Source organism: Patagioenas fasciata, chromosome 7, assembly GCF_037038585.1.
Source record: "Patagioenas fasciata isolate bPatFas1 chromosome 7, bPatFas1.hap1, whole genome shotgun sequence".
Classification (NCBI taxonomy): domain Eukaryota; kingdom Metazoa; phylum Chordata; class Aves; order Columbiformes; family Columbidae; genus Patagioenas; species Patagioenas fasciata.
This window is the reverse complement of record NC_092526.1, coordinates 32,744,516-32,758,621: the sequence shown is the minus strand read 5'-3', so window position 1 is coordinate 32,758,621 and position 14,106 is coordinate 32,744,516. Positions and strand designations below refer to the sequence as shown.

Genomic DNA, 14,106 nt, shown 5'->3' with positions numbered 1-14,106 from the left:
CTTGCAACAAGCTTTAATATCAAGAAAGAAGCTTAGTCTATTTTTTTCCACCCCCCACCCAAATAAACATTGGTTGATGAGTAGGTACAATTCCTATCGGAAATACAGAAAACAAGGGCACTTCTCATTGCAAGTGATCACAACTCTACATACTACTTTATTTGCCAACAAGATTTCTCCACTAAATGCCTTAACTGCATCTCATGAAAACCATCAAATTTCTGCACAGACTCAGACATGAATAACTGATGAACTCCAGCAGAGTTAAGAGTTCTGAAAGACAATTTTAATGAAACACAATTAATGCCAATAAATTCACTATTCCCCTGTCTAAGAACACTTTAAAAATGAAGTCTTTTGTGCATGTAGTAGAAATAGAAGAGAAAACCACAAAACAAAATTGTATTGTGAAATCCCATTATCTTTCATCAACCTAGTTCCAAAAAACTTAGAGAAGTCCTGCATACCTAGCTGACTGCCAAATAGCTATTGTTCTCCCTTCTTTCCATAATAGAAGGGAACCACAATGCAAATCAAATTATTTAGTTCCATGGCACACACAAGCATTTTGCTAAGCTTTTCAGAACAACCACATTATTATTCCTGAATCACTATTTAAAGTTAACCAAGAATCTGAAAACTTAAGGAACAGATGGTCAACTGTGATTTTATGATCAAAGCCCAGTGCAGACTGACTAAAAAGTTATATATTATTACTATATACATTGCACTGAATTCAGGTTTCTCAGAGTTCTAAAGGAATCGGTTGCAGGGAAGCCCTCCAATAAACAGACATGTAGCTCAGGATAATCCTTTACCAAGGGATAAATCACCTAGAGGGATTAAAATTTCAAGTTCTAGCTTTTACAAGAAACTCTTCCTGATAACTATTGTTCCAGTTGATAACATCTTCAACAGCTTCAGCAGAAGGCTGAGACAGACATAAGCCCAGAAAAATAAAGCACATTTTTCCTCTAGTGTACTCCTCCAATCTGTTATGGCATATAAGTAGAAAACTTATGTTGTCATGTTATGCTGGTTATACAGGCAAGAAAGTAGGTATGTCTACATGGCTTTTTTCAAATGAAACTTGATGTTACTTTACTTGTGTTCTGAGCCAGTCCTAATCCCAAAACTGAATCTGTTTTAGTGTGATGCTGTCCTTGAACTGTTAACCCCTGTTTCTCTCAGGATTTATGGATGCAGAAGTACAACATACATTAACGTGCCCATATGATTCCCAGGCCAAACAGGTCATAGAGCAGAGGAAACTTAGGTCTGCTTGAAATAAGCAAATTGTTTCCACTATCTTCATGGAGCTGTGACATGGAGGATCACAACCTATATCCATTTTCTTCATTTTACAAGGAGGAATTTTTTTTAATGAGTCTACCCTTACGGTCAGAGAAGACATAGTAGGTTTGTTCCATGTGCTGTTATGCACAACCCAGACAATCTTTGCAAGGCATGAACAAGACAGACATAGCTTTTAGCCTTGCTTGGTCACAAAAGTTTATTCATAATTTTAACCACAAACAGAATAGAATTTTCAAATCATGTTTCCACAATTAGTCTGCAGCTCTCCTTCTCCTCACTAGCTGAAACACTGCCAGGTCTCTAGGAACACTTGGAGATTACCAGCCCAACGAGTGCACTAACTAATCACAGCAATAGCTCTGTGCGTATCTGTGAACAGCAAATGATTCATCTGCTCATCAGGCTGGCAACATGCTGCCAGCATCAGTGAGCTCGCTGGGATTAGGAGGTATAGACTGTCAGATGCATGAATTTACAGTTGATCAGCCCTTGCATTTCATACTCCAAAGCTGTCAACCCAATGTCTTTAATAAGCAACAAAAGCCCTATAATGTCTTCTATATTAGATATTCTAAAAATAATTTAAGCCTAATTTTAAATTCCTTAGAATACAAGAGGAAGAAAAAGTATATGTGCAAAAAGTCTACATGAGTAAAAAAAAATCACTACAAGTGTGATAAAATTTTTCATTACATTATAGAAAAATAGTGGGTTGGGCTTGAAATAAAACAATCATGACATTTTATACAGCTTGATAGAACAGAATGTTTTCTCAAACTCTGAAATAAACACATAATTTGGTCCAATTTAAGTGACCTTTAGATCTCAGACAGACAATTATTTCAAAGCAAGCCTTTTGATAAATTCTCAACGATAATTAATTTCTCATTTTAAATTCCATTAGTACTTGATCACCACAGCATGAGAGCGAGTGTCGTCCCAATACATAATGAGGAACCTGAGTACACTAATCTGCTCTCACTTTCATTAATATTGTAAATTATCTATTTCAAGCCACCATGAAACATTTTGAAATAAGGTATTAATGCAGCAAAAGTCTGAATACAGTCAGATTAGATCCTGACATGCTGAGCTCATTTGTAATGTTAGTGAAATTAAAATATTACTTACAGAGAAAAACTATATGTATAGCTAAGGATTTACAAGATAGAGCCTGCTAAAACCCCTTCTTCTTCCGTTAAAGAGCAATTTGAATCTTGCCATTGATATAAATTCAGACTAAGTGCCTCAAAGAAAGCTGCAGTGTCATAAAAAGGTCACTATTTATGTCTGTCTAGTATTCATTATCTTTTTCCATAAATACTTCTAAACTCCTTCAAACTTAATGCTATTCATACAAGTTCTGCTGAAAAAGAATACAGAACTATAGTGCTCCTTCTCTAATGAAGGAGTTAAGTCATATTGTTATGCTATCAAAAACCAGACCATTATTAATTCCAAAGGCAACAGCTGATTGGTGAGCTTAATGCTAATAAGACCACAGTGTTGCAAACAACAGCAACAATTTCTTCATTAGAGACTATTTCCAATAAAATTTAAAAGCTTCAAGGCTTTTGTAGGAAAAAAATCAGATGGTTCTAACTTTTCAAATTTACTTATTTTCAAATTAAACCATTTCAAAAACCTTATTAACAACTCTGAGAACCTCTGATGTGTGAAGACTGACTACAAGATAATTCAGAGAAGTGTTTCCAGTTCTCAGAACCTTTCCGATGTAATTTGCAGATTCAAAGCAACCTTCAACTGGGAGTTTTTCAATAAAACTTTATGACAAGCAGTCTTGCTCCCAAAATAATTAAGCTCTCCTCTCCAGCTTTTCAGCACTCCTAGCACATCATTCTCAATCAGTATTAAAAGGAGTAGCCACCATGCAGCGTTCCGTATATGAAGGAATGGAGAAAGGGGAATATTTCTACAAAGCTGCATTTTTAAACTTCCGCGAGAAGTATGGACAAAGTCTCTGCAGTTTATAAAAGCTGGTGAAAAGAAGATAGCAACAGCTCAAGAGTTTACTTATCTGATTACTAAATAAAAATTACAGAAAAAAAAAAACAAACCAACCATATTATTTTGACTGATGTACTGAAAATTACCAAGTGTCAAAAATCATGACTATTCTACTTCAAAAAACTAGCTATCTATGAAAAATGTCCAAAAATACCCAAATAAGTAAGGTGAAAATGCTATTCCTTACTACAAAACATGGAGTTTAAGCAGGCACTTGGGTTCTGGAAAGAATTCAAATAAAAAAGCCGCATGATTTCTCAGCACTGCTGAAACAAAGTGCTGGACACTTTGCATTGGACTTATTTGAGCCAATGGTGACTTCTGCACTGCAGCTGGCTTCTAGTTTTCATTGGTAGCCAGTGGAGAGCAAAATATACTTGAAAAAATATAACGGAATTAATTTCATCCTAAAGGAGATGGAATGAGTTACATCCTGAAAATGATTATTTCTCTCCATTGGTCACATAAGAGGCCTCAGGTCATTAGTTCAGGCTTGTAAATGTCTAGAGAGGTAAAACACATACAGTCCTTTCAAAGGTACCTGTTTTGGAGATCCCTGAAGTCAGCTTTCTTAGAAGTCTGTCCTTAAAACAACAGTTTACATCCTCATTCTCAACATGAATATATTTTTTTGGTAAAACACTAGGTATTTACAAATTACTTGTACTCAGAAGTGTTTTCTGGAAATATATCCTGAAATACTGGAAGTATTTGAATCCTAACCATCTATTTCCTAATTCTAAAAGTAACATTGCCACTTAAAATATTTTACCATTCAGTTTGGAAGCAGTCAAGGGTTCTGGACATTCCCATTCTGACCAGGAAATTGCAGAAGAAGTCATCCATTGCTTCAGGTATTTCAGACAGTGATTTGTCAGAAGTCAGAACCGATTGCAAAGTCTGAAATTAAAATTTGACAATTGTTATTAAACCTACAAGACAAATGTAATTATCATACCTTCTGTTTCTGAAGTCTAAGTCACAGATCTACTGGAGAACAGCTGAATGTTTCCCTTGCCTTTACTGACCAGCTGTGTAATCACTGATCGTTCTAATGTCAAGTTCTGTGAAAATTTATAGAGAAATAACTCAAATTAACTGATTTAAGCAAGTATTCTGAACCTGATGTAGTCTGATATGAACTTGAAACTATTTAAACTGATGGATGACTTTCTGTCACTGACCAGAGAGAAAGTGTTACTTCTCATAGTCCTGCACCTTCAAGCAATCTTCAAAACTACTGATGAGAAAAATCAGTACTTCACCTAATGAAAAAGGCAAAAGTCCAAGGTGGTAGTAAAAAGGCTTATATTCTTTTTCTAATGACGCACACAATGGAGTGACTGACAGAACTGCATCTCCATCATCAGATCTCTCAGGAAGTCTCACAAAGATCAGTTCTCTCTTCTCAACATTCATAAGCAGACACCAAGTGAAGCTGCCAGACAAGTGTTAGCAGAAGACAGATGGTGCACTGAGGCTTCCTTAGCAGCTCCTCCAGTGCCATCCAGATAGACAGTTATTCAGATAAGATCAGCTCATGGGTCAGGCACAGTTGCCAAAAGCAGAATCAAAACAAATCAGAGCAATGCCACAACAGAGGAGAAGAAAAAACAACAACAACAACAAAAAACCATAAAACCAAAAAACCACACACACCACAAACAACAGAAAAACAATCACCAAAAAAAAACACCTTTCACAGTTTTCTTCTGCAATGCAAATTTCTTACCTTTACGCAACCCCATTCAGCCCCCTCAGTGCACAGCTCTGTTAAGCTCTCCCAGAGAGATTTTAAGATGCAAGGAGATACAAAAAAAGCAGAATATGACCCAGTCTGAGACTAACCTGCTGAAAAATGTATTTGAAGATAACCAGATGAGAGACTGCCATGATTTGGCAGCCAAAGAGATGGCCTTAATTCATTCAGACTTGAAATGGATTACAGTGGCTTGACATTGCTAAATGTGAAGCTCTCAGCATTCGGGAACTTCACTACAACAAGGTACTGCACATACCTCTCCTCCCGGTGAGAGGACTACAGTACAAATCTGGGCTTGACAAGTACCTTGTAGTGCACTCTTGAAAGAAACTCTGATTCTACGATAATGTGAGCTACATATTATCAAAAAAATACCACTGTAAAGAAGCAAAGCAGCTTACATACATGCCTACATTGTTCATTTCAATACTAGCAAGATTGAATAAAATTCCAGTGAGAAATTTGTCAAGACACAGTGAAGCCTGTGACTGCAAATTATTTCCTCCATCAATTTAAAAAGTAATCTATAGGCCTAGGATTTTTGATAACTCCATCCATTTATGGCTTATTCATGTCCTTAGTGGGAACTCCGTCAATGTAACTACATAAGTTACCTGGAGATAAAGGCATTTCTCTTGCTAAAATAAAAACACACAGCATTCCCCACAGTGGAAAAAAAATCTCATAGCCACTTTGTATTATACAGAAAAAGTTGTGTTTAATCCAAGCAACCCAGAAAGAATTGTATGTGTACAATCGGGGCCATGTAGCACTGTATTATGAATAATACAATATACCAAGTGCAATGCGATATTTAGCACATTTTCCTTACTAGAGAATACAGTACATCAGACAGGTCTGTTTTCTAATTGTGGTAATAAAAGAACCAAAGAGTACATCTGCAGACATGCAGCTGCATCCCTTCCTTCTTTTCTTTCTTTACTCTAAGCGAGGCGAATGTCTAATATTGCTTGTAGTTTCCCAAACACATCAATAAAGGCAGTCTTCAGAAAACACAACACTGCTTAATTCCTTTAATAAATGGAAATATGATAGGAATTCATTTCATCCAAGCAGAAGATAATTTATTAGCTAGATACTAGTACTGAGAATCATTTCAGGAACCAAAGCTTGAGCGGGGAACAATAGAGGACAAAATGATTGCAGTCTAACAGGCACAGGATTGGAACAAAGTCTAAGGAAACCAAAATTAAATTTCCATCTCTTCTGCAGACTGAGTAGGCTAACAACAAGGCTAACAACTTACTTTAATTTTATCTTAGCTTTGGATGACTACTCACAGAATGGTATAACCCTATTTTTTTTGTATATATTTGTATATACTTCGTATATATTTACCTATTTAGAAATGAGAACAGACAATCTATTCATGTGGTGCAAACAGACACCCTATAGAAGCTGTATAGACAAAAACATCTGACCACTACATCAAAACAAACTATTTGCTTTGTTGAATATTTATCAAATATTTATTTTTCAGTTACAATCTTTAAGACATTTGAGTGCAAGAAATGTAAATATGGACAGTAAAATAAAATAATTGCTATGAGCTTAATCTTAAGGACTTCCACAACTCACAAAAATGTCTGTCCTATGAAGGAAGATTAATGCTAAACTAAAAAACTACGAATAGGGAACTCAAAGATTTTTAACATTATCAAACAAATTTAAAAAAAGCAATCAAACCTACATAAAATATAAGGTCAATGAAGAGCATTATGACTTCAGAGTATCATTTAGGATACGAAGAAAATAAAGATCCTGGAATGGAAATGTAATAGCTGTAACTAATGAAGAAAGTATATCAGTCAGCTTTCTTTTGTGTGTGTGGCCTTACAGAAATTCTGTATCCTGTTACTTGTGTTTAAAAATAATTCATATCACTTTACCATGTCTCAAAACAAGGAAAACAGAAAAAAAAATCATGAGTTGTGACTGCAAAGGACAAGTGATGACCAGAACAGGAACAGCAGGCTGAATCACTATTATCCAAAGCATGTGTTGCCCAGCACAGCTGTATTTTGAGTCAGCTGCCATTTCACCACCAGAGTAGTGGACAATGACAATTAGAGATTAGACCTCCACCACCTCCCTTTCCCTGTTAGGATCCAAACAAAAACATGAACTGTAACTTTTGAGCAAGCTTCAAACTCCTTGAAGACTGGCAGTTACACTGCACATATGCAAAGATCCAGAAGGAAATAAAACATGTCTGAACATCCCTGTAGCAACAATCTTAAATCCTACACACCAATTGTTTTTAAAGGTGAATATCATTTGCTTATGTTTGCTGCTCTTCATTTAGTAATTAGTACTAATTACTTTAGAAGGAAGTTTGACAATAAGCATTTTTCTTAGATTTTCCTAGTTTTACTTGACATTTTTAACAGAGCATAAAAATCTGTAGTTACTCAGTTTAGAAACTGGATATTTATGGTATCTACATTTGACAAATCATTTAAATATTTTTGGGTACTCCCTTTATCTGTGCCTTCTCTATATAACTTATTTAACAAAAAGATTTGCATCTGGTATTGAAATGCAATCTTTAACACACAATTAGGTATACAAGCTACTATGAACAGCAAATATACAAAATCATTGAAAACAGTTTAGCACAGAGTAGCTGTTTCAGGATATGGTTGTTACCTAATTTAACCTATTTTAGCCAAGATTAGAAGCTAATAATTGACATTCACAGCAGCACTTGTTTTTTCCAGGGAATTAACATCAAACAAAGTCATTGCTGAGCCTTGCAAAACATACAGTAAATTGTTATGAAAGCTGTCTAGGAACTAGCAAGTGCATTAAAACAGTTTTCAATTTGTGTCTTCCAGCCTAAAGCCTGAAAATATTATTTCAGTCGTGAAATCACTGAAAAAATGAAGCCTCCAAATAATAAGTGAAGCAGCAAGGAAACAGGCATCTATTAGCACAAGCACAAAATCAAAACAATCTGTGTTTACAGACACACGTTCTTTTGTTGTAAGGCAAGGTAACACTTTCTCCAGTTTGGTTAAATGGAAGAGATATTAGCATGTTTCCAACCATTCAGTTCAGCCAACAAAGAGATAAATGATTAATTATAGCACTCAAAAGATCATTAGACTAAAAATATATTTCCTTGTTTCACTTGTTATTTGAATGTCAAGTTACACAGTGAAATGGACATGACTTCACTACCCCTGAGGAACATTAAGAATTTCCACTGCTTGGTTAACATAAAAACTTCTGCCATCTTTCTCTTAATTTTCAGGAATATTCAGTTTCAGAACACTTAAGACTGTGGTATTGTCAGTTTTCATTCAAAGTTTGATCTAAGATACAGAAGTGATCTGCTGATATGCACTAATGCAGAAGAAATTGCACATTTCCTCCATTTTCATGTTAAAAATCATTCACATCATTTTATCTTTTCATTATTAATCATTTGGTTTTGCAAAACAAAGACTATGATAGCTTACCGATGATGCTATAGGGTGGCGGCGATATAAGAAACAGCAGGAAAAGCACTTTCCATTATGTTGTTATAAGCAAGTAAATTTAGGTAAACCATGTTTTGGTAAATGCCATATAACAATCCAATTGTTTAACTCTGAACCATTACATGACTGTTTTGAAATCAAACTGTAAAAGTAAGAAGTGTCAAAAACTTCTAAAAACTAACAGTGTGATTTATAATTTCATTAATATTTTGATTTAACATAGTAAAACATCCCACTCTATTTTCAATATACAAACACTTTTTCAGCAAAGTATTCAAGCACAAGCTTCTGTGGGTATGCAGCTTCTTTCCTTTGTCAGGGATCACACTCTTATTCCATCTACTCAGATAAAGAAACCATGAAATACTAATATATTTTAAAAACAATGTATTTTAAAGAATGTATCTATATATTTTTTTACAGTTATTTGCAGTATCAGCTTGATTATGGAATATAAAATTAACAATAGTTAAATCAAGATGAAACACAGGAAACATAAGTTGCCTTTTCCTCTGTGGCATATATTTACCCTGTACACATCTAAAAAATAATTTTTGCGCAAATATTTCATAATTAAAATACATTATGATGTGTAGATTTTATGCCACCAATGCCAACTGAACTACAGACAGATTCTTAATGTTTAGGAAGTTCTTACTAAAATTCGGGCATCTTCAGCCTGCTCTTGAATAGTCTGCAAAGCCTTTGCCAGGTCCTCATCATCTTCTTCAAGACTAAATTCATCATCTGCTGAAACCTAAACAAAATTATTTAAAGTTAGGTATTGGCATATTTTATACATATTTCCACTCCCAGGACAACTGCTGAAAATAATCCCGTTCTTAGTAAAATAGTATTTTGCTATATTTAAGTAGAACTTCTATTACTGAAATATTAATTACAAATAAGCTGAAACATCTAAATAAAATATCTTTACCTTTAAAAAAGTATTTAACATTCACATCAAAGTAAAACGTAACAAATCAACAGACACTAGAACTCCTATTGAAAACATGCATAGCATCATCACACTTTATAAGAGGAGATTTGTGTAATTTCTCCTAGGACATTTTCATGTCTGATAAAGTAAAAGAATGAAACATGAATATTCTACCACATATACCAGAAGATTATAAATTTTGTAAATTACCTCTTCATACTGAGAGTCATCTTTAGAGTCATCTGTTATGGTGAGTTCTGCAGATTTTGCTAAGTCTGAAACAGCTGATGTATGTAATGAGGTCCAATTTTAAAAAGTATCATAAAACAACTACCTACACATCTGTTGCCACCACCTTCACCCTTGCTCTTTATGACACAAGAATTTATACTTTCAAGGCTTCTTTCAGTCTTTCGGTGAAAAAACTGTACACAGAGTTTTCACAGCAGCTTTAAACACCATTAAAATTTGCCTCAGACATGCCAAAGCTCAAAGCGAAGCACTATCCTAACTAAATTCTGCTCTCAATCATCAGTTTTCAAAGGGGTTCTACTGTACCAAGACTTCCACCGACTTTATGCTTCTAAGCATAACTAACTTCACGCTCTCAGAGAATTGCACTTTTTATCAAATTCAGAGGTACGACACAAACATCTAAGATCAAACACTGAACACCAGAGGACCATTTACTGAAGCCAATACAAGTACCTTAATAATTACAACACAGCTACAATAAAAAGGAACTTTTAACATGTAAAATATTCATTTGGAAATCATCTACAGTTCCTTCAAATACTTTACAGTCAAACTTTTCATTAAAAACAACTACCAATGGTATAAAATGAAACGCAAATAAACATTTTTTCATGCACCACCCTCACAGCCCATTAAAGTATAACAGAAGTGTTTTTAGCAAGATGCTCTGTTGACAGTTTCCCTAGGAAACCAGTTAGCCTACAAATGACCCATGTAAACAAGCCAGAAATTAACATCTGAAGAAAAGAAATGCTGGCAATTCAGTGCTACACACACACACCAGATATAAAGAAAAATACATTGTTTTCAAGTTTTACATCATGTTTACCAAATCTGAATTATCCTCCAAAGAAACCACGCCTTTTGCTGCGGTTCTCACTGTACAATATATATGTGAAACTATCATCTGCATTCTAGACCCCAGCATCACATCAAGAAAACCATCAGTTAAATTGCTACCATCTAGACAGCGCACAACTGAAGATCATATCCCAAAAAAGGATAACCACCATTCACTTTTACATAGATGTGAGGTTTGAGATAGAAGTTGTAGATATGTCATTTTCTCTTCTAAAGAACAAAAAAAACCCCACACACCACCCTCCAAAAAAGAGGGAAGTCACTGAGTGAATAAAGGCATAATTTTCAGTAACCAAGTCAAAGCATGACTGTGTACCTTCAACTTCCCTGCTACACTACATACTTACTATAAAAATTGTATATGTAAATAGGAAATAGGCATGAGCGCTTAAGAATCCCCCATCTAGGCTTGGCACATAAAAGCAAAAGCCTGCCATACACACACCTCCAAATTCACTTCCCAAATTACTACATCACAGCCTGCAGGTATGGAACACAGGACTAGAATTTAAGTGACCACTTTTGCATCTCAAATTTTGCTCTCTGCAAAAGCTTTATTTTTCTATTCTTACTGATTCTGGAACATTGAGTTCCAAAACCTGACCTATGTAGAAACTGACCTCAAAAGAAAAAAAATTACTATGCTCTCTTCCACAAGGAAGGAAAAAAAGAAGGAAAAAAAAAAAAAAAAGGAAGGAACACCCAAACTATTAGATTTAACAGGCCTAAACCTGCTCTCTGTCATAGTAGAACAAATCTGGTTTAACTCTTCTAACTTTAACACAAGGGCAAAGAACTTGTGAGGTTCAATGAATGCACCTGTTCTCAGCAGGGTACTTCAAGACCATATGTGGGTCGACCAAGATAAGCAAAGAGAGCAGAGATGAAAATAGCTCATGTTGAGACATGATTTTCAGGAGCTGACCCAACAGATTTGAGATAACCATTGGGCATCGGGCTGGTGTTCAACCATACAGCAGGAACATTTTACTCCTTGCATCAGTCTCACTATGTCCTAATGAAACAGTTCTTAATTACTGAATTTCATTCCTTCAGCTGACAGAAAGGTTCATCTGAACTGCTGATTACATTTAAAAAACGGAACAAAAGCAAAGTGTAAGTGCAAAGCAGAAGAAATAGGGTTCCTTTATTGTTTGAAAACGCAAGAAGGATGCTTGCAGCAAGCTGGTCAAGAGAAGAGACACAGTAATACCGACTAGTTACAGTAATGTTCTAAAAACCCCCCTTTTTCAGTTAAATTAAGATATCCTAGCACTAAGTAGCTGACTACACATGCTCTCTTTAAAGAATGAGAGATGAAAAACAACAATGTTTGTATAGCATGAATACTTGGGTACAACATTTTCGGTATGAAGCAAGGGATGTTTTTTTTAATCTATGTAGTAAGTATGTACAAACTGAACATCTGCATACTTCTCTGGAACCCCTAAGCCTCTTCATTACTTTATCATACAGCATTTATCAACTTAAAATTAAATAAAGTACATTTAAATACTCTACCCAGTAATTTTTCACATGTTTAGTGATCTGACCAGCAGCTATTTTTTCTAAAGCTATCTTTTCAGTGATCCTTCCCCACTACCTCAACTACTTCTTTCTACATCTATCAAATCTTTCAATGCAAATACAAGCATCACAGCAGCATACCCTTGATCAGTAAAACACTTGCAAACACTAAGTTTTTCCTTAATTTTCTGCTGACCTGACTGTCCTTGCAATCTGGTCTAAACTAATGTGTCATTGTAAACACTGTGCATAGATTAAAACATTACTTTAAAAATCCTGTGTTTTGTTTGTTTTGCCACTTGGGTTTGGTTTTGTTTTCTTTTTTCCAAAAACCACAGACAGGTGCCCAATGAAAGAAAGTAATTCAATTTTAAAACTACTGCATTTCTGCAACAAACACTGCATCAATTACTGTAACACATGTCCTGATGCAGTGCTCTGTTCTAAGCACACCACAGTGTGAAAACAGCCGTGCAGTTTCAAGAAGGTAGAAATTGAGTCACAAGCTCACTGAGGCAAATCTTTCACTTTTTTTTTTTTTAATATTGCTTTTATAGTGGTGATACAGCAAGGCAAGAAAAACTAAGGTACTGGCAGGGCCTAATACTTAAGATCTGATTATTTAGCCTCTAAAACAAAGCTTGCAAGGTCTTGATTTGGCAGCTCACAGCTACAAAAGACAACAGATGGAGCTAGTCTGACCTAGTGACAAAAGGGAATTCCAGTCATCTGACCGAAAATTACGCACTTAAAAGCCATAAACTAACATAACTTGGTACAGCTCAATCTTGAAAATAGTTAAGTCTTCGTTTGTTTTCACCTCTGAAAACCACAGCAAATAAAACTATGTCTAGGTTATTTTCTCATAAACTCAGTACTAAAACCCAGGAATGTCTGGCCAGTTACTCTGTGTGACAGGCACCAGGAAACTGAAGAAGTATCTTTTACAGGAGTACATTGGGACTGTGACTCTAAATAACAAATCTTGTCACTCCTCCATAAATATTTTGCAGAAAGATACTTTGCATTTACTGATAGACAACTAACACAAGGCAGGTGAGAAGAGTCATGTCAGAATTTTGACTCTTGCTTAGGCTGCCCCATCCACAGGGGAGGGTAAAAATCACCCAGCTTCTCCTAAGGATCACTCAGTGGCTGTTACCATTAGCAATGAAAACAAACATCTCATTCAAGTGAGCAAGACCCTACTGTACCTGCGGGGAGGGAGGGCGGAAAACACACCCAAATCTCGCATAATGGCCTTTTTTAGGCTCCTGGGGCAATAACGCACAGAAAGCAGCAACAAAGTAGCGGACTTCTTTTGGCTTTTTTCCTCTTGCTAGTGAAACACCTTCGCAACCGGCATGTCTTCCGCCGGGACGGCGCTGCCCCGGCCCCAGCCAGCACTGCCTGAGCCCCCCAACCCGGGCAGGAGCAGCGCCCCGGGCAGCAGCGCAGGAGGGACCGGGCTGCCCACGCCGCTCACCCCGAGGCCGTGACCGGCGGGACCCGGGGTGTGCCCGCAGCCCCCGCCCCAGGCCAGGAGGAGACAAACACTCCGGGAAGGATACTGTCCAGGTAGCCGGAGGCCTCCGAGCTCGCCGCGTCCTCCATAGCCGCTGCCCTCCCGCCGTTGCCAGGGGCGGCGCCCCGAGCGGCTGCCGTGGGAACAGACGCTCCCGGCGGCGGTTTAATTCGGTTTAGGCTAATTTAGCATTACTCACACTTCACTTTCTTTCCCTCGGTGGGTGCTGCCTGTAGGTCAAGGCGAAGCTTCTCACTCATTTTGGCAGCGAGGGGGCGGCCCCGACCGGGACCGTTGGGGGCACGAAGGGGTTTCTGGAGGTTTCCAGGGCGGTTGGTGGCAAAGCCTCCGTGTTCCCTCAGGGTCCCCCCACTGTCTCCTGCGA

The 14,106-nt window shown here is 36.8% G+C and overlaps 1 protein-coding gene across 1 annotated transcript in view; it reads right to left on the bottom strand.

Moving 5' to 3' along the window:
* LOC136103181 (sperm-associated antigen 16 protein) overlaps nt 1-13,854 on the bottom strand; it is a 50,956-nt gene extending 37,102 nt beyond the window's left edge. Inside the window, exons 1-4 of the mRNA XM_071811280.1 lie at nt 13,768-13,854; nt 9,764-9,810; nt 9,272-9,370; nt 4,118-4,245 (exon numbers count right to left, since the gene is read on the bottom strand). Of these exons, the coding sequence (XP_071667381.1) occupies nt 4,118-4,245; nt 9,272-9,370; nt 9,764-9,810; nt 13,768-13,810 (317 nt within the window). The 5' untranslated portion in view covers nt 13,811-13,854. The remainder of the gene's footprint in view (nt 1-4,117; nt 4,246-9,271; nt 9,371-9,763; nt 9,811-13,767) is intronic.
* Between the last annotated feature and the right edge of the window lie 252 nt (nt 13,855-14,106).